General features: G+C 53.0%; 1 protein-coding gene across 1 annotated transcript; it reads left to right on the forward strand.

Moving 5' to 3' along the window:
* Positions 1 to 5,394: 5,394 nt before the first annotated feature.
* TMEM61 (transmembrane protein 61) lies at positions 5,395 to 17,138 on the forward strand. The gene is made up of 3 exons (XM_003891945.5): positions 5,395 to 5,855; positions 10,839 to 11,188; positions 16,682 to 17,138. Exons 1-3 carry the CDS (start codon positions 5,841 to 5,843, stop codon positions 16,947 to 16,949), a joined length of 633 nt encoding a protein of 210 aa, XP_003891994.2. The 5' UTR covers positions 5,395 to 5,840; the 3' UTR covers positions 16,950 to 17,138.
* Positions 17,139 to 20,583: the final 3,445 nt, after the last annotated feature.

A 20,583-nucleotide genomic window follows, 5' to 3' on the forward strand; every position in this document is an offset into this window, starting at 1 on the left:
GGCATTTTTAGTGACCCCCAAAAGGGGCATTCAGAGACAAGCTCTTGTCACCACCTGGGTTGCTTTCAAATTCTTTGTCAACACACCATCTGTCCATGTGTCCTGCTTTCTCCATCCAGCGCCGTGGTACCTGGCACAGCAAGTGTGATCCTCTAATGAGTGTTCACAACATACATGTTCTGTCTTCCTTGCCACAGCACCTGCAGAAAGCAAAATTCTGAGATGGCTCTCATAGCCTTTGCCCTCTGATGTTAATGTTTTGATTACATGACAGGGCAAGAGGAATTCCGTAGATGAAATTAAGGTTACTAATCAGCAGACCTTAAGGTAGGAGATGGGTGGGTCTAATCTAATCGTGGGAGCCCTTTAAAAGCAGAGCGTTTTCTTTGGCTAGTGGTAGAAAAGGCAGTCAGACAGGTTCAAGGCATGAGGCAGACTTGGCTTGAGGGAGGTTTTCCCTTGCTGGGTTGGAGGGGGCCAGGGGGCAGCCACTAGGAGCAGAGATTGGCCCCCTGGCTGATAGCTGGAAAGAAAATGAGGACCTCAGTCCTATGACAAGGACCTGGATTCTGCCAACAACCTGGATTACCTTGGAAGCAGATTCTTCCCCTAAGCCTCCAGACAAGAGGCCAGCCCAGCCAACACTTTGCCTTTGACTTTGACAAACCCTACGCAGAGAACCCAGTTGACTCCAGCTGGACTTCTAACCTCCAGAAATATGAGATAATAAATAGATGTTATTTTAAACTGCTAAGTTTATAATAATTTGTTGTGTAGCAATGGAAAACTAATGAGGCACCCATCTCTGGAGAGAAGTTTTACTCCTATTTTGTAAGCGATGAGGCCCAGGGAGGTGTGGATGTTTGGCCAAGATTGCATAGCACATGAGTGACAGGCTGAGCTACAGCCTAGGGCACGGGCCAGCAAACTGTTTTGTAAAGGTTTAGATAGCAAATATTCAGGCTTTGGGGGCTATACAGTTTCTGTCAATACTATTTCATTCTAACATTGTAGCACAAAAGCAATATGTAAAGAATGAGCACGACTGTGTTCCAATAAAACTTTTTAAATGCTACATTTTGAATTTCATAAAATTCTGCATATAATGAAATATTCTGATTGATTTATTTATTTCTTTATTTTTGAGACAGAGTATCGCTCTGTTGCCCAGGCTGGAGGGCAGTGGCGTGATCTTGGCCACTGCAACCTCAACCTCCCGGGTTCAAGTGATTCTCCTACCTCAGCCCCCGAGTAGCTGGGATTGCAGGTGCCTGCCACCACACTCGGCTAATTTTTGTATTTTTAGTAGAGACGGGGTTTCACCATATTGACCAGGATGGTCACGAACTCCTGACCTTAAGTGATCCATCCTCCTCGGCTTCCCAGAGTGCTGGGATTACAGTCGTGAGCCATCATGCCCAGCCATGAAATACTCTATTTTCTTCAACCATTAAAAAGATGTGAAAACCATTATTCTTAGTTGGCAGGCCGTATAAAAATGGGCAGTGAGCCAGGTCTGGTCTATGGGCCACAGTTTGCCAGCACTTCCCAGGTGCCTGACTCCTAGCCCAGGGCGTCAGTAATTATCAGTAGGGCTAAGGGGTGGTACAAAGGGCGCTGGACAGCAAGACTCTGTGTCTAGGTCCCTGTTGTACTTCAGATTTGCTATGTGACTTCAGGCAACTCACTTTCCTTTTCTGGGCCTATAAATCAAAGCAGGGTAACAGCATTCAAATCTTTTCTCTATGCACCTCCCTAACCCCAGGGATTTTTCCAAAGCAAAGCTAATACAGAACTCTAGCTTCAAAAGCTGACCTAAAGGGCACCTGCTCTGACTGGCGGGGAATGTGGCTGGGGTCCCTGTCCACTCCCTCTCATTCCACTCACTCCCAGGAGCCCCAGAGTCTCTGTAGAACACAGTCTGCAAACCTTTGAACAAGCCAGTCTCTAAAACCTAACTAAGGCAGTCTAAACCAGGGATTCTCAACCCCGGTGCTTAACATCTGGTACTGGAAAATTCTTTTTTTTTTTTTTTTTTTTTGAGACGGAGTCTTGCTCTGTCACCCAGGCTGGAGTGTGGTGGCCGGATCTCAGCTCACTGCAAGCTCCGCCTCCCGGGTTCACGCCATTCTCCTGCCTCAGCCTCCCGAGTAGCTGGGACTACAGGCGCCCGCCACCTCGCCCGGCTAGTTTTTTTGTATTTTTTAGTAGAGACGGGGTTTCACCGTGTTAGCCAGGATGGTCTCGATCTCCTGACCTCGTGATCCGCCCGTCTCGGCCTCCCAAAGTGCTGGGATTACAGGCTTGAGCCACCGCGCCCGGCCTGGAAAATTCTTTGTTGTGGGTGCTGTCCTGTCCTGTGCATTGTAGGTTGCTACTAGACGCTTTTTGAGACAGGGTCTTTGTCACCCAGGCTGAAGTGCAGTGGCATGATCTCAGCTCACTGCAACCTCTGCCACCTGGGTTCAAGGAATTCTCCGGCCCCAGCCTCCCAGAATGCTGGGACTACAGGCCTGAGCCACTGTGCCTGACCTGATTTCTTTTAACTTAACTGATGTTTTCTAATTTTTCTGCAATGTCCAGCAATTTCTTTTCACTGAAAAAAAAAAAAAAAAAGAAAAAGAAGAAGAAGAAGAAGGCAGGTATGCAGTTTTATTTTTGTCAGTGTGCTCAGGGCTAGGATGGATGGACCTGTAAAGCCCTTTGGAAGCCTAGAAGAGAGACCAGATTATACTACTATGGGACACTGAGAAGTCACCTACACAAGGTGACCTGTAACCTGAGTTTTAAGGGAAGTGCATGAGCTCACCAGGTGAGGAAAGGACCTTTGTGACCAAGGTGTGGCATTGTCTCTGGGACACAGTGAACAGTGAGTTCAGGCATGACATGGTAGGGAGCACAGGAAGTGAAGCTGGGAGGTGGTCAGAGACTTGGTTACAAGACTGTGGATGCTTGGAGCTGGGGTCATTATTCTAAGGGCAATGGGGGAGCCATTGAAAGGTTTGGCAGGTGAGGGACTGATGGGGATACTGGTTTGGAAGCTCAAGCTGGTGTCTCATGAAGGGCAGTCAGCTTGGGGGCAGAGAGGCCAGTGAGAGGCGGGAGCAGCAACACAGGCTGTAACAAAGGGGACAACGTGGCAAAAATTGGAGAAGTGCATACGGGTCTGGGAGATTCAGACTGACATGGATTTCAGTACCTTCTCTCCCCAATCCCCACTTATTAGTGTGAGCCCTGGGCAATGCACTTCTCTCTGACCCTCCATGACTTAGCTGAGGTGACAACGAAATGGGAAGAGTATGTGGTTGGTGACATGTAATAAGTGGGTACAAATGTTCTCTAGCCCCTTGAGGCAGAAGCTGATAACCAATTTTCTCCTGAGTCGCCCAGCTGAGGCCAGGGAAATTCTGAGCATGCTTGTTTAGAGAGGGTCACCGCCATGCCTGGGCAGCATCGCAGATCTGACGCTGAGACCAGTTTCTGAAAGGTGGGAAAGAAGACAGGGCCAGAAAACCTGGGGCAGATTCCTGGATTTCAATCAGCACCCAGGCCCAGCCCCTTCTGGTCCCAGCTGTACTGCATCTGGCTGAGTCCTGAGCCAAGTGACACCTGGTCCCTGCACTGGGGAGGTCCTCATAAACTAGGGGAGACTCACAAATAGAGCCATTGTGTCATGTGAGGACATACCCAGGCCAGCTCCTTAGGCTAAGGTCTTATTAAACCCCAATAGCTACTCTAGGAAGGAGGTGCCATTGCCTCTATTTTACAGATAAAGATGTGGCCAGTCTTCTAGTCTGAAAGTGACTAAGGCAGGAAGGAACCGTGACTTGTCCAGTTCCAGGGACTGAGCTTCCAGCCTGGCCCAGGGATTCAGGTTGAAGCAGGGCCCGAGAGGGGTGTGCTAGCAACATCAGCCTGTCCAGGCCTGGACCCCAACATCACCAACCTGTGACTCACTTCTGGGACTACACAGGCAGGGCTGGGAGGGTCCATTTTGACCAGTGAGGGGCCCTCAACACACACAGATGCCTGCCCTGTGGAAATGAGTGGAGCCAAAAGCTCTGTGGCCTCTAGCTTCCAATTCATATCTGCCCCGAACCCACAAGGGTGTGAAGAGGGCTGCCAGTGGCCTTTGGTCCCACCTACAGACTGAGCAGAGCAAAGTCAAAGGAAGTCTGCCTGGTCCTTGTCTCAGCTCTGTAGCCTTGCACACACAGGCCTGTGCCCTCTCTGAGCTTTAGTTTCCTGGTGGAATATTTCTTCAGAGAAAGTGCCCTGGGCCCTGCCGCTGATCGGCTCTGTGACTTGGAGCCAGTGACTTCCTCTCTCTGGGCTTCAGATCCCTGCTGGCCAGGCTGCTCCACCTTCTACCCTTGGGCTGGGAAGAGAGTTAGTCACCCCCAGCTCATTGGGGAATCTAGGCCATGCCAATGGCAAAATGGCCCCAGTCCCCTGGCTTGCTGGAGTAGCAGGAAAGGGCAAGAACAAAACCCAGACCCCAGCTGGGCCTGGAACTGGCTTCCCTTGGCCCACATGAACTTGTCAGGATCTCACCAGCCTGTGACATCATCTACATGCTGCTCCTTCTGCCAGGATGCTGTTGTCCACTCCTACTCTCCGAAGACACCTCAGATGTCCTCTCGTGGAAGGATTTTTACACACACACACACACAGAGGCACGCGCACACGCACACACACATAACCCTTCCTCCAGGTTCCCAAATCACCTGTCCACAGAAACGGCCTTCAGTAGCCACTTAACCTGCATGCTTAAGGCATTCAATCCTCACAGAACTGTGAGTTAGGGATTATCAGCTCTCCTTGATGGAGGAAGGTTCAGAGAAGTTAGGTCACACATCTTCAGTCCCTCTCCGGGACCTCCACTGGTTGGGGCAGTGATGCCGGTAGTGGGGAGCACTTAAATGCTGGTCATTATGGCTGAGAACGCCATCCTTGCCAGGACCTGGGGTCCTGGAGGGCCAGGAGGGCTTGCTCTCTGACTGCTGAGAAAAAGCAGCTTCTGTCAACACAGTCCGCAGTAAACACCTCGGCAAGTGACTTTCCCCTCTCTGGGCCTCAGTTTCCCTTTCTATAAAATGGGGGTGAACAGGACTGGGCTCGGGACTCCTAAGCCCTGTCCGGCTGAGCGCTAATGGTTCGGAGTTTGTCTCTATTCCCAAGCCCGCCCTGAAGCGCTCGCGGGGGCGGGATGGCCCCCAGGACCCAGGGCTCGGATCCGTGCCAAGGCGTTCCGGTCAGCAGCAGCCCCGCCGCTCCCCGGGCCCCGGCGCACTGGCAAACCCCAGTCCCCGCCAGCCCAATCGTGCTGGCGCTTTAAGGACGGGCGGGGCCGGCTGGGCGACAGCGCTGGACACCTGGTGCTGCCCGGAGCCCGGGCCACCCGGAGTCTCGGCGAGGACGCGGAGGAGAGGTGGGGCTGGCGCGGTCACCACTGGAGAGGAGGGCGAGGCCCGGGTCCCGCGCGCCCCTGGGCGCCCCACGGCAGCCTCAGAGCCCCGCGGGGAGCGCGCAGCCCTCGGGGCGGGCGCCGGGGGTGAGGCCTGGCTCGGTCCCTGCGCACCGGGTGCGGGCGGCCCAGAGGGCGCGGCTGATGAGCCCCGGGCGGGCCCGGGATCCAGGCCTCGGTTTTGCGGGCTGGGGAGCAGGGCTCGGGGGCAGTGGCCAGGCCCTCCCTCGCCCCCGCCCCTAACACCCGCGCCTTCTGCAGACCCGAGGGTCGCCGCCGGCGGGGTCGCTCAGCCCTGGCGTCCTCCACCACCACACCTTCACCCGCGCCCGGCTCCCCGCGCGCCTGGACAGCGCCTGCTGCCCGCCTCCCAATGGCCCTGCCCCAGGTGGGTGGAAACGGCCTTCTCCCTCCTTTGCAGGCACTCAGCCCCTTCTATCGTCGACCTTGCCCCGACCCCTTCCCCTAACCTCGGTCACGGTGGCTTGGTGGGCAGAGTGTGGACACCCGGGGCTCTGCCTGGGTTTTATCTTGCTGGGTGGCTTGAGGCCATGGCACTCAGGACCTTAATTGGGGATGGTTTGGGAAACTCTTGTTCGGACAATTTGGTCTTTACACAAAGCGGCCTCTAAAGTGCCTTTATTGGGGCCAGGTGCAGTGGCTCACGCCTGTAATCCCAGCACTTTGGGAGGCTGAGGCGGGCTGATCACTTGAGGTCAGGAGTTCAAGACCAGCCTGGGCAACATGGTGAAACCCTGTCTCTGCTAAAAATACAAAAATTAGCCGGGCATGGTGGCGCCTGTAATCCTAGCTGCTTGGGAAGCTGAGGCAGGAGAATCACTTGAACTCAGGAGGCAGAGGGTGCAGTGAGCTGAGATTGCAGGATTGCACTCTAGCCTGGGCGACAGAGCAAGACAGAGTCTCAAAAAAAAAAAAAAAAAAAAAAAAAAAGAAAAAAAAAGTGCCCTTATTGGTATGGAGTAGGACATGGAGAATGGCATGCGTTCTGTCCTGGGTTTGTGCGGGAGTGGGCACAGGAGGGAGGCTCTGTCCTCCGGACTCTCCTGACAGGAGCAGGGCCTTTCTACTAGACTTTTACTGAGGATGCTGCCCCCATGCCAGGGGGCAGATAATAGAGTCAGACTGGCCCTGCCACCATGAACAGATAGGGCAAGATGAAGGGCAGAGACAGGTACTGAGTACGGCTGTAGAAATAAAAATAATCATAATAAGAATAAATTTATTTTAATATATCCTCATTCTCAGAAGCAATATGGTGTTATTGTGCCCATTTACAGGGGAGGGCACTAAGGCGTGGAGAAGCTGGATCCTGCCAGTGTCAGAGCAGGGTGCATCCTCAGTCCAGCCTTGTGTCCCCATGCCTCACTTATAGCCTGCTGTCTTGCCATCTCATTTTCATTATCTGCTTTCCCCTTGCAGGCAGGGATTTGAACTCAGAGATGCTGGGCGGTCACAGAGCTAACAGGGAATGACCACTGTAGTCAGAGGGAGTGGTCAGTGGAGCCATTTGATCACGGGAAAGCCGTCTGGCTAGAGGGAGGTGGGGGCAGCTGCAGCAGACAGCCTTCTGGGAAGGGGTGCAATGAGGGCCCTGGATGGGAGCAGAGGGCGCTCCAGGTGGAGGGAGCACAGGTCTAGTAGAGGGTCCAGATGAAAGGAGTTTGGGTGAGAACACCCTGCTGATGGTGACATCCCTGACCTATAATAATAAGGAAAACAACCACTGTGCAACGGAACAGGCTGCCCTTCATCCAGTGGACATTGACCTTCTCAACCCCCCACTCCCCCAGGATGACAGGTTAGCATGTGCCCTGCCTGCTGTGGTGGATCCACATGGAAGGAGCAAGACCCACACAGAAAATGACCCTGACCCCATGTGAGAACATGCAAAGGGCAGTTGCAGGGGTTAGTCTGAGGCCTGGGAGGAGTTAAGCTGGGAAGGAGGGCCACGCATTCTAAAGAGTGAGAGCTGCCTGTGCCAAAGACAAGTACATCTATTTGCAGCATGGTCCCAACTTTCTATACTAAAAGATACTGATAGACCTAGCTGTACACACACACAGGGATTTGACTCAGACTAGACTTGGGTCCAAATCCAGCAGTAACCCTAGTGGACAAATTGTCACCCTATTGTGGTCACCAATTGTGGAGAAATTGTCACCCTAGTGGCCACAGTGTCTTTAGGACACAGTGCTGTTGTGGGGATAAAGTGAAGGGATACCTGTAAAGCGCTTGACATGGTGCCCAGCCCAGTAAATGCCCAGCCTGATAAATGCACAGCATACATCTGCTGCTGCCATCATCCTGTATGCAGGACAAAGGGGCAATGAACAGAAACAGCCACCTGGTGATTGTGCTCATCTCTGAGAGGCAAGATTAGTGGTGATTTGTATTTTGCTTTTTTTTTTTTTTTTTTTTTTTTTGAGGAGTCTCACTCTGTCACCCAGGCTGGAGTGTAGTGCAGTGGTGCGATCTCAGCTCACTGCAACCTCCACATCCCGGGTTCAAGTGATTCTCAAGCTACTCCCGAGGAGCTGGGACTACAGGTGCCCACCACCACGGCTGGCTAATTTTTGTATTTCTAATAGAGACGGGGTTTCACCATGTTGCCCAGGCTGGTCTTAAACTCCTGACCTCAGGTGATCCACCCACCTCGGCCTCCCAAAGTGCTGGGATTACAGGTGTGAGCCACTATGCCCAGCCTGTATTATTTTTAATTTTTATTATCTTTTGTGGTTTTCTCCTTTTTCCACAATGAGCAGCGACTATTGTTTGATAGAAAATAAAAAGCAGTGTAGGTTGCCCCATGCGGGCATGCCTAGGTGTGCGCTCCTCCAGTGCTGAGAACCATGCTGTACCTGGCTTTGGGCAAGGTCCTTCACCTTTTTGGGCTCACTCTCCTCATTTGTAAAATAGGGCTTTTCCTCTGGCCTGCCCCTGTAGGGAGGCAGGTGCAATGCTAGGTATAAAGGGCTGTTGAGTACCATAACATACATGCAGGGGTTACTGTTCTTGATTTGCTTGTGTGTTTTGGTTTTTGAATTTTTTCCCCACAAACAGGTTTATTCTCTTGACAGCCTCTCCTAGCTCTTTGACTTTGGGGATGGGGGACTGGGGATAGTCCCTACATGAAAAGGCTTTGAGCTAGAGACAGGAGGCATTTGCGCCCTGGACAGATTCACAGGAAGAGAACTGCAGGTCATTTATCAATGGAATTTCTCTATTTGCATCCAGAGATCTAGGGGTGCAGAAAGATTGAGGTCCACTCCCAGAGCCCCCCTTTTACATGTGTACATTCTGTCACACACACACACACATGTGTGTGTTTTTAAACACATTTGGTAACATTCCCTTTTGAAATGTAAAGTTTCACCTGCTACATCTTGAACATTTTCCATGCCCTTTAGCTCCCATGGGATCATGGCTTTAAGCGGCCACACAGCAGTATGTCATTTGGATATGTTGTCGTTGGCTGGGCAAGCCCCACTTGGAAGGGATTTGTGATCACTGAAGCCTCCCTTTAAGGTCTGTGGCCCCCGCTCCCTGCTTCACTGGCTCAGCCTCTGGAAGAGGAGACAGTGCTTCTGCAAATCCTCCTAGCAGCCTCCTAGAGTGCCTGCCTTTTATCCGATGAGGAAGCAGGCCCGGGGCAGGTGAGGGGCTTACCCCGTGATACAGCTGTAGAGGGGGGACCAAAGCCAGGACTGTCCTTCATGTCCCTGTGCTGTGGCAGCTGGAATCCTGCACTGCCTCCTCTCTCCTAGCTCTTCACAACTGAGGGTGGATTTTCACCCAACCAGCATGTATTTATCCAGCAACACTTTCTCTCAGTTCAGAGGATATATTGAGCAGTTATTATGTGCTAGGCACTGAGGGGATATAGTAGTAAACAAGGCCCATGTGGACCCTGCCCTCAGGCAGCTCACAGACCGCGGAGTGGGACAAGTGAAGCAGAAGTTAAGCACAGGTTTCTGCTGTGGCAAATGTGGCCCAGGGCACTCAGGAGTTTAAAGAGTCTGCAGAGAAGGCTTCCCTGGTGAGACTGAGCTGAGCCTTGAGGGGAGCTAAGGGGAAGTTACAGGCGCAGGGACTGGAAGGTACAATGGGCAGCCTAGAAATTGGCTTTGGGGACAACTCAGACCTAGGTTTCAGCCTCCTACGTCTATGTGATCCAGGGCCAGGACTCTTCCAAGTTTTTCCCCCTTGTGCATTCTTTTATTTAATTGAGACAACGCTGTATGCATAATTTAGTATACTAAGTTGAAAAAAGCAAGATGTGATAAATGTTTCCTCCTCTTGTTAAACCTTTGTGCTGAGCTTGATTTTTTTTAAAAAAATGGGCTAATATTAATTATTCATTCTAGAGATTATGCCATCGTTTACTCACCATTTCTTTATAATTGAACATTTTAGCACTTTCCAAATTATGGCCACTATTAATAAGGCCACAGTGAACATATGTGTGTGTGTGTCTGTGTGTGTGTGTGTGTGTGTGTGTGTGTGTGACAGTCTCACTCTTTTGCCCAGGCTGGAGTGCAGTGGTGCGATCTTGGCTCACTACAACCTCTGTCTTCCAGGTTCAAGTGATTCTTCTGCCTCAGCCTCCCGAGTAGCTGGGATTACAGGCATGTGCCACCATGCTCGGATAATTTTTGTATTTTTAGTAGTAATGGGGTTTCACCATGTTGGCTGGACTGGTCTCAAACTCCTGACCTCAGGTGAGCCGCCCACCTTGACCTCCCAAAGTGCTGGGATTACAGGCGTGAGTCACTGCACCCAGCCCGGAGAACATCTTTTTCCACAAAGTTTTGCTCTATGTTGTGAATTTCGGCCTCAGACTCTTCAGTACCCCCTCTTTCACACTTGTTCTGGGTCTCGGTATCTTCCTCTGTTCAATAACAGTGTCCATCTCACAAGATTGTGACCAGGTGAAGTCAGGCAGTGCATAACCAGCAAGCCCCAATCCTGGCAGGCCTGGAGGTTCCAACACGCCTTCACTTTCCTCTTTCCCAGCTTCCTGTGTGGTAGTCAGGGTGGGGAGTCTTCGACCCACCAGGCAGATGGGGCCCCTGAGGCCTGGAGGGAGGCCCTGAGTGAAAGCGGTCACACTTACTGAGCTTCTGCGATGTCCCAGGCATGGTGCTGATACATGTTTACCTCTGACCTTCAAAATAGCCCAGCAAAGTCAGGGACATCATCTCCACTTCACAGATGAGGAAACTGAGGCCCAGAGGAGTTAAGTGACTTCTCCAAGGTTGTACAGTGACCTCAGGCAGCTGAGGATTAACACCTGGCCTCCAGCACCTTTCATATGGCCCATTTCCTCTTCTCCCTCCTTCTCTGTGTCCAGATGTGTGACGGGAGCCACACGGCCTCCACCCTCCGCTATTGCATGACGGTCAGCGGCACAGTGGCTCTGGTAGCTGGGACGCTCTGCTTTGCTTGGTGGAGCGAAGGGGATGCAAGTACCCAGCCTGGCCAGCTGGCCCCACCCATGGAGCATCCGGTGCCCGAGGGCCCCAGCCCCCTGCTCAAGTCCGTCAGCTTCGTCTGCTGCGGCGCAGGTGGCCTGCTGCTGCTCATTGGCCTGCTGTGGTCCTTCAAGGCCAGCACCCGGGGGCCACCCCGATGGGACCTCTATCACCTCTCCAGAGACCTGTACTACCTCACTGTGGAGTCCTCGGAGAAGGAGAGCTGCAGGTCAGCAGGGCAGGGTGGGGCAGTGGGTGGGGATCACAGGTAGGGGCCCAGTCACACCAGCCCACCAACCAGCATTTGTAATTCCAGCAAATTCTCATGGGGTTCCTCCTTTGGACCAGGCTTTGCCCTGTGCCCTGGGTACATGGAAGCTGATCAGTACAACCCTGAAGGAGTTTAAAGCCCCATGACAGAGGCTGATGATGACAAACCGGAGTAGGTAGTGCTGTGTGAGAGAGGCATGTCTTCTAAAGACATGGAGAAACCCAGGAAGGCTTCCTGGAGGAGGTGGCAGCTGAGCTCAGCTTGCTATGGGACAGAATAGCAGAGGGTTAAAAGCCTAGACACAAGAGTCAGACCCACTGGACCCTGTTCTGGTTCTATCACAAACTAGCAGTGGGTCTTTGAGTAGATCATGCAATCCCCCTAAACTTTTTAACTTCGTCATTTGAAATAAAAAGGACTAATAGCAACAGCAATAATAGCAAACCCCTCTACAGTACCAGCCATGTGCCAGGCACTGTTCAAAGTGCTATCCCATACTCTCTCAGCTGATCCTTACAGCAGTCCTCTGAAGTAGCTACTGTTATGAATTCCATTTGTAGAGGAGGAAATGGAGGCATGGAGACACTAAGTAACTCAGTCAAGGACATCAGCTAGTGTGTGTCAGAACCAGGACTTGAACCCAGGCAGTCTGGCCTCAGAGTCTATGCTCAACGCCCACTCCCTACTTCCGGTGACACTTGGGAAAATTAAATGAGATATGTATGTTGAGTTTTAGCCCAGTGCCTGGAACACAGCAGGTGCATAGCAAATGTCAGCTTTTCCTCTAGTGGACGTGGTGGAAAAGAGGCATTTTAGGCAGGCAGAAGAACATGCACAAAGGTATGGGGATGGGGACAAAGTATTGCATGAAGACAGCGTCTCTCAACCTTCTGTTTTCATTATCGGTCTCCCCACCCTGCCTTGTGCCATTCTTCTTAGACTTTCTTTTTTTTCCCCAAATCCTCCTCCATGAAATTGTAATACCCCAGATACACTGTGTATTTGTTTATGTTCTATATGTGTATCTGTGCTTTATACATAAAAAGAGTATTACCCTCCCCAAGAACCAGTGTTTGTCCTGTTGAGAATGCATGCATTATGCACGCCCTTTTATGTACTTATTTATTCAACAAAGTACAGAGTGTGCCTATGTGCCAGGGGCCTGTGTACATCACCTCCTGTCCTTCTTTCTGTTGCCTCCAAGGTAAGAATGACTGTTGTGTCTGCAGAAAAGGAAGGGGAGGCATAGCTAGAAAGTGGCAGGAGCCTGCTGGCTGCACAGCTGGCATTCTTCCCCCCACATCAGTCCTAAGCCCTGGATCCCTGTGTGAGAGGGGCTAAGCCAGACTGCTGTGAGCTGTCCTGGGACCTGGGACCTGAATGCTCTTCCTCCCTGTGTTAAGAGGGAAAGTGTTGTCCGAGTCAAAGAATGTAGGAGCATTCCTGCTACCAGCCTGTGCCTTCTTAACGCTAGAGATGATGCAGTACAGTCGGCCCTTTCTGTCTATGGGTTCTGCATCCATGATTCAACCAACCATGGATCCAAAATACTTGAAAAAAAGAATTGTGTCTGTGCTGAACATGTACAGACTTTGATTTCTTCTCATCATTCCCTAAACAGTACAGCATAATAACTATTTACATAGCATTTCCATAGTGTTAGATATTGCAGGGCCTTGGGGACTCTCCAGCCAAACCCTTCACTTCTCAGATGAGAGGCCTGAGTCTCAGAAAGACCAAGTGACCTACCTGGTCATACAGTGAGTTAGTGGTCAGTTGGAACCAGGCCAGGCCCCAGATGCTCTGGACCAGAGCCTGCTCCTCCCACCCAGCCGGATGTGAGTGCAGGGGCTGGGTGTTGCCTGTACACACAGCCATGTTGATGCAACAGGGTCTAGGCACAGCTGCGCCTGGCAGGTGGGGCCCCTTGGCCCTCACTCCCAGTGGGCCAGGGAGGAAGCCCACCCAGGAGGCCACAGGGTGATCCTAGCCCATCGAGCTCCAAGACCCAAGTCGTAGACTCAGAAACTGGGTGGCGAGGGGTCAAGGAGGCTGCTTTTGCTGGCGGTGCTCTTTCCTGTCCCGAGGCTGACCCAGCTCAGCCCTGCTGCCTGCAGAGCCCAGCACCTGGCCCCCATGGGTGGCTACTCTGCTGTTCTTGCTCCCAGGCACCTCGGTCTCTGGTGGTGCCCGCTGTGGGTAACTCCAGGTCAGAAACAAAACCTTCCTGGGCTGATGGCTTGGGCAGGTCCCTTCCCCTCTTGGCCTCGGTTTCCCTGTTTATTCATCTACTTATTCTTTCATGCATGTACCTAATATTGATTGAGCACACGGAGGTACGCTGGGTCCTATTCAGAGAACTGAAGTGCCACAGCGGGCAAAACAGACAAAGCCCCTGCCCTCAGGAAGCTCATATCTTCAGTGTAAGTCCCCTTAGTGAGGTGACTGGATGTGGGGCCTCCAGTAGTCCCTGCTCTTTCTTTTAGAAGCTGTGTGTCCTTGAGGATGTTACTTAGACTCTCTGAGCTGTGTCTGACACCTCCTCTCTCAGCTGCGGTGACAGACCTTTTCCCTATCATCGCTGTCAGGCTCAGATGAGATGAGAGTTAGGGAAGCATACATGCTGTAGCTGGTACACACACCTGCTTTCTCTGCTATTCCTGTTTTAGTTTACATTGCACCCTCATGCCCACTAGATTTGAGCCTCAACTGCTTATGAGGTAAGTGTAAGGATTGGGTCCATTTGACAGCTGAGAAAACTAAGGTGAGGAGAGATGAGGTGGCTTGGGGGAAAGGTGTGATGGGTGGACTTAGCTTGAGCATTGCTGTCAGACGAAGCTGGGACTTTGCCACTTAGCCGACACATGGCCTTTACTCATCCATAAAATGGGTGTGGGCCTCTACCCCCGAGGGTGGTTGAGAATATGAAAGGAGATTAGAGAACTTAAGTGTTGGGCAAATTGTGTTTCATCCTTTGCCCCACTCCTCCTGGGTTTGCCTGACTCAGCTGAAGGGCAGTGGAGCTGGTGCCAGGCCCAGGTCTTCTGCCCCAACCAGGCTGCAAAGATTAGGGCAAGCCCTGGCCTCCATGGCACTTCCTGTGCAGGGAGACCACTGTGGCAGGACTGCCCCACACAGCTGAGAGGTGCCACATCCAGAGGCACCATGAATGGGGCCCGCTCCCAGAGGGGTGTGATGCGGCTGCCCTGCTCACTGAGTTCCTGGCATCCTCGACTGTGACCTTGGCGACTTGGAGCTGGGCGGGCCCAGCTGGCCACTAAGGTGGCAGAAGGTGGTGTGAGGGCCGCTTCACATCTGCCCTCTAAGCAAACTTCCTGCTGTGGGCAGAGCTCACTGGCACCTGTGCCCTGCCCTGCCAGCTGTCACCTGCAGGGATGGCCCCAGGCCTACCCAAAGCCTGTCTCACGTGTCCAGGCTTCTAAGCGGGGCCGGGGCATGGCTGGGAGGTGAGCAGGCAGGAGATGGGCCTCTGGAAGCTAATTACTCTCACTTTTCTGTGTGTTGTGAAACGTTTGTTTTTCATTTTTTTCTTCCCCTGAATCTGAAAGGGGAATTATTATCCTCATTTTACAGATGAGGAGAAAGAGGTTCAGAGAAGGTGTGAATGTGGTCCAGGTCACACAGCAATAGAACCCAACTTGCCTGCTGCCAGGGGCAATATTATGTATCCCGCCCTCATCTGCAAGGATGCTGGGAGCTTAGAGGAGGGTGAGGACAGGCACCGTCTCAGCTTCCTGGGCTGTCTTCCAGAGAAGGAAGCGAGGTCTGTGAGAATCTGTGGAAGCACTGGACACGGAGTTCTATGTTTGGGACTCCTGGCCGGTGTCCCAGGGATTTCTGGCTGGTGCCCTGCCCTGTACTGACATACAGGCTGGGGTTCAAATCCAGGGTCCCATCAATCTGCTCCATCACCCTGGTCTGTGATTGGGAGCGGTGAGCCTCCCAGCAGGCTGCTGTGGGGCTGCAGTGGGCCCAGAAGACACATTGCCAGAGAAAGTCCAGATCTCCAGTGGGTGTTGGGCGTTCACCTGAGGGGCAGCAGCAGCTTCCCAGCATGGGCCCCTCCATCAGCCCCTGGAGCTGAGTCCCATCTACTGCCTCTTCTGTTCCCCCGGCTGGCCTCTTGCCATTGGCCCTTCCTCCGTCTAGACAGTAGGACCATAGGTGTGGAATAAAGTGCTTCCCAGCAGCTCCAAACCGAGGAGCCCGGCAAGTGACTCAGCCTCTCTGTCTTGTGGAGCCTGCCATCTAGAGGCCTGTGATAAGCTTTGCTCCCCCACCCATTCCCCACAGGAGCCCCTTGAGATTCTGTTCATAACCCCACTTACATCCCAGGCACTGAGTGCCGCCCTGCGTGAGCCCATTTAACCTGCACTCTGTCCTGTGAGGCAGGTGCCACTATTGTTCCCCATTTTACAGGTGAGGAAACCAGGCCCCATGAATGGAATTAGAGACCCATGATCTCCCAGCAGGAATGTGTCCAAGCAGGGAGGTGAACCACCAGTGCCCAGACTCATAACCACCCTCGGTGTTGGAAGGGACCTTCAGGATCACCCCCAAAGCAGAAGCAGCCCACACCTAGGATCAGTGACATTCCCACCCCACTCCCCACTGTGTGTCCCAGGTGGAAAAGGGGCATTGGATCCCCAGAGATGACCCGCCAGGGCTCTGAGGGGGCCGACAGCTGGTCTCGTTCCTATGAGCCTCAGGCTGGCGGGGGCGTGGGTGATCTGTCTCAGGGTCTGGCCTGCAGAACCTGGTCAGTGGAGCCGCAGAGAACCTGGTCTCTGCCTCAAGTCCCTGTGGGGTGGTTTAGTTGGCCAGGGGTGGGGACAAGAAAAGAGTCACAGGACAGTAAAGCTGTCCAGAGATAGAAGTGGTTGATCTGGTAAGTTGTAAGCTCTCCATCCCTGGAGGTATGCACGTAAAGATAATCACTTGGCAGACATCATATCAAAATCTAAAGCATCCAGATGGGCAGAGGAGTTGAGGTCTCCCATTCTGCCCTGAGCATCCCAGTTCTGATCTGGTAAAGGATATTTCAATAGGTGGGATCCTTTCTCTCTATGGACCACCATCACTCAATCTTTCAACAAACACCCCTAAGCACCTACCCTCAGCCCCTGAACTCTCAGTCACTGCCCTAGGGCAGGACTTTTCCTGCAGAGAGGACTTAGGAGGCACCAGGAGGTGCTGGGGGCACACACAGGGAACTAACTCTATGGAGCAGGGAGGGGGTGGCGGGAAGGCTGAGGGCCGAAGGGGCTGGCTCATGCCAAGTTTCAACTGTGTATATGGGGCCTTGGGGAGCCGCAAAGGCTTGGAGCAGGGTGTGAAGACTTCTCTGTCCCCAGCCTTTCTCACTGTCTCCCCGGCAGGCAGCAGGGTCTGTCCCAGCCCCTGTTAACAGCCTCTCTTCTGTTCCCGCAGGACCCCCAAAGTGGTTGACATCCCCACTTATGAGGAAGCCGTGAGCTTCCCAGTGGCCGAGGGGCCCCCAACACCACCTGCATACCCTATGGAGGAAGCCCTGGAGCCAAGTGCACCAAAGGATGCCCTGCTCAGCACCCAGCCCCCCTGGCCTCCACCCAGCTACGAGAGCATCAGCCTTGCTCTTGATGCCGTTTCTGCAGAGACGACACTGAGCACCACGTGCTCCTGCTCAGGCCTGGTTCAGACTGCACGGGGAGGAAGCTAAAGGCTCCTAGCGGGCCCTGAATCCAGAGACAAAAATGCTGTGTCTTTTCCAGAGTCTCGTGCAGTGCCTGGGCCATAGTAGGCACTCAACAGATGTTCATTGTTGAAGGCTGTTCTATTTATCTATTGCTGTATAGCAAACCACCCCAAATTTAGTGGCTTAAAATAAATCCCATTTTATTATATCTCACGACTCTATGAGTTGCCTAGGCCCAGCTGGGGGTGTTCTGCCCTCTGTGGTATGGGTGAGGGCCGTCATCGGGGGCCCAGCTGGCCAGAACATCCTGGGTGGCACTCCTATGGCCAGTGGTGAGTGCTGGCTGTCAGCTGGGAGATTGTGTGCAGGTGAGAAAACTGGGGCCCAGGGGCACACATCACATTTATAACAAGAAGAACATGGCCTCTGAATTCAGACTACCTATGTATAGGTTCCACAGGTACCTTTTTTTTTTTTAGACAGGGTCTCACTGTGTCACCCAGGCTGGAGTGCAGTGGCTCAATCATGACTCGCTGCAGCCTCTTTCTCCCAGGCTCAAGCGATCCTCCCACCTCAGTCTCCCAAGTAGCAGAAACCATAAGCATGCCCGACTAATTTTTAAAAATTTGTTGTAGAGAGGTAGCTTGCTCTGTTGCCCAGGTTGGTCTCGAACTCCCAGCCTCCTAAAGTGTTAGGATTACAGACGTGAGCCACTGTGCGCAGTCTGCCATGTACCATCTTAGTGACTTGGATGGGTGACTTTTCCTCTCTCCGCCTCAGCCTCCTCATCTGTAAAATGGGAATTAAGGATTCCCTCAAAGAGCCGATTTGTGAGGATTCAGTGAGATGATAGCAACTGACATGTGAGTTCACACTGATGCCGCCGTCAATGGCTCAGTGCTGAGGCACCAGATAATAAAGGCAGGTGTCTTAGCCCTGAGCCAGGTGCCTAGTACATGTACAGTAATTGTCAGTTGTATTAGTAGAGGTAGCCCTCCTCCACCAAGGGAAAATTCGGCCTCTGCTCCCATACCTCGTGTGACGGGAAGCTCACTACTTTTGCTCACTTTGCAGATGTGGCAGAAACATCTACTTTTGACCAGCCCCATTCTGCATCCCTACGTCTCTAGCCCATCCCACTTCCATGAAAAGAGGTGAAGTAACCTTCCCAGGGTCACACTGCCAGCAGGGGTCCAAAGGCCTGTGGCTTAGTCAGCTGGAGAAGGGTCCCAGAGCCTACTGTGTACTGGGCCTGGTCCTCTGCCATCGTGTCATCTTCAGATGCCCTGCGACAGGTGGTGGTGTCAGCATTTGACAGGTGAGGAGCTAGCTTTGGAGAGGTAAAAATCCCAGACGATAAAGTCACAGCCGGTGTGGGGTCCTCCCACCTAGTCTGCATCATTGTCACAGTAGCCACCATCTGGTCTTGGTCTCTCTGCTTCTCCCTGAGGCCCTTGCAGCCTCTTCTCAGCCCAGCAGGCAGAGTGATCTGTTCAGACCCAGGTCAGATCATGACCCACCCCGCCCCGCCGCACCCCATCCTTCCCTCCCCCGCCCCGCCCCTGTGGCTCCCAGCTCACCTTGAATAATGAAAGCCCAGGCCAGGCACCATGGCTCACGCCTGCAATCCTAGCAGTTTGGGAGGCTGAGGCGGGTGGATCATGAGGTCAGGAGTTCAAGACCAGCCTGGCCAAGATGGTGAAACCCCATCTCTACTAAGAATACAAAAGTTAGCCGGTGGCGGGTGCCTGTAATCCTAGCTCCTCAGGAGGCTGAGGCAGAGAATTGCTTGAACCCAGGAGGGGGAGGTTGCAGTGAGCCAAGATCGCACCACTGTACTCCAGCCTAGGCGACAGAGTGAGACTCCTTCTCGGGAAAAAAAAAAAAAAAAGCCCAGACACTGGTCTGGGGAGAGGGGGGCTCTGAGGCCTGATCTGAGCCTGTCCTCTCTCCTGACCCTCTCATCTCCTGACACTCCCTCTCCCTGCTCTCTGCTCCAGCCAGTCTCACTGAGGCCCTTGCACTGACTGTTCCCTCTCTCCTGAAGCGCTTCCTGGGGGCTGGCTCTTCAGCAACCTGGGGATCTCTTCTGACCCGCTCCCTCCCCCATCACCAAACTCTGGATGCCTCCTGTGCCTCCCTCCCTTCCTCTCCTTTACAGTCACTGCTTCACCCTCCCTTCTTGGTATTAACACAGGACAGTCTAGGAACCTGGAGGTGTAGGTGTGAAGTGACCTTGGGCGGGTTAGCTGAGTTAATGAGTTGCCAGTGTGACCAGGAGGCACCATTTTACTGGGCAGGCACTGAAGGGGCAAGGGCGGGGAGGGCTGGAAGCACCGAGAGACCTTTTCTGCCTTTCTGTCCGATCCACTCATCTGTGTCGTAACTGGAAGCCCGCAGGAGGGGCCATGACTTGCTCAAGGTCACCAGCATCATGGAGGAGGCTGAGTCAGGGGTGCAGAGGGAGACAGACTCCTGACCAGGCCATGTTACTGTCCTCTTCCAAGCCAAAGTGGCCTCGCTGTGAATGGGGGCTCCCCATGTCGTGCCCACCGGCAGGGTGCCTGACCATGGAGCCATGTGAGGGCCAGCTCTGCCACTCTGCAGCCCCCGGGGGCACCAGTTTGCTTGCTGATTTCTTTCCTCCTGGGCCCAACCGTCCAGTTTCTTCACCTCCTATTCAGACCTCATCTGGTGCTGGCCACTGGAGTCTCAGATGATGGATCCTCAGAGCTCAGACCTCTCCCGTGCTTTCCTTGGGCCCCTCCTGGGCTTCTGTTACCCGCTGGGTGGGCTTGGTGACCCCTGCCCCTGGAGCTCTTCTCTTAAATCATCCCATCCCAGTCAGAAATCCCTATGCTACCCCCTCAGTGGCTCAGCGCTGCTCACTGGGATCTTTCTCTAACTGAAACATTAAAATCTGGTTCTCGTCTTTCCCCTGCATAACCTCTGTGAAAAATGTCAGACACCTTAGCCCCAGCAGGTTTCCTGCCTGCATTTCCTCTCCGGCCTCTCTCTCCCACGGACACAGATTCCATCCCTCTATTCACATGAGCATCCAGAGCCTACCCTGTCCTAGCCCCTGGGGATAGAGCAGTGCTCAAAACAAAGTCCCCACCCTGTGGGTGCTTGAGTTCTAGCTGGGGGAGACAGACAGACAAGAGACAAGATAAATCACACATATAGTATGATGGGTGGCTGTGAGCACGATGGAGAAACATTGGGAAAGGAATACAGGGAACCCCTGGGGAGGCGATTCTGCAGTTTTATAGCAGAATCAGGGAAGACCTCACTGTGAAGGCAACATTTGGGCAAAGGCCTGAAGGAGGTAAGGGAGGGAGCCATGCAGCTACAGGAAGGACAGCACTCCAGGCAGAAAGAACAGCAGGTGCGGAGGTCCTGGGGTGCATGCGTGTTCTGGGAACAGCATGGGGCCAGGGTGGTGGAGTGGGTGAGTGAGAGGGGGCGTGGCGGGAGGCAAGCTCAGAGGATTGATATGCAGGCAGCGTGGGCCAATTATCCAGAGCCTTTTGGGTCATCTTAAAGCATTTGGTTTTTACTCTGATGAGATGGGAAGCCATTACAGGGCTCCGTGCAGAAGAGGTACATGTTCTGACCCAGTATTGGGGTTGCAAAGAGACTTCAGAGGTCAAGGATG

The sequence above is a fragment of the Papio anubis genome, chromosome 1, assembly GCF_008728515.1.
Source record: "Papio anubis isolate 15944 chromosome 1, Panubis1.0, whole genome shotgun sequence".
NCBI classification, from domain to species: Eukaryota; Metazoa; Chordata; class Mammalia; order Primates; family Cercopithecidae; genus Papio; species Papio anubis.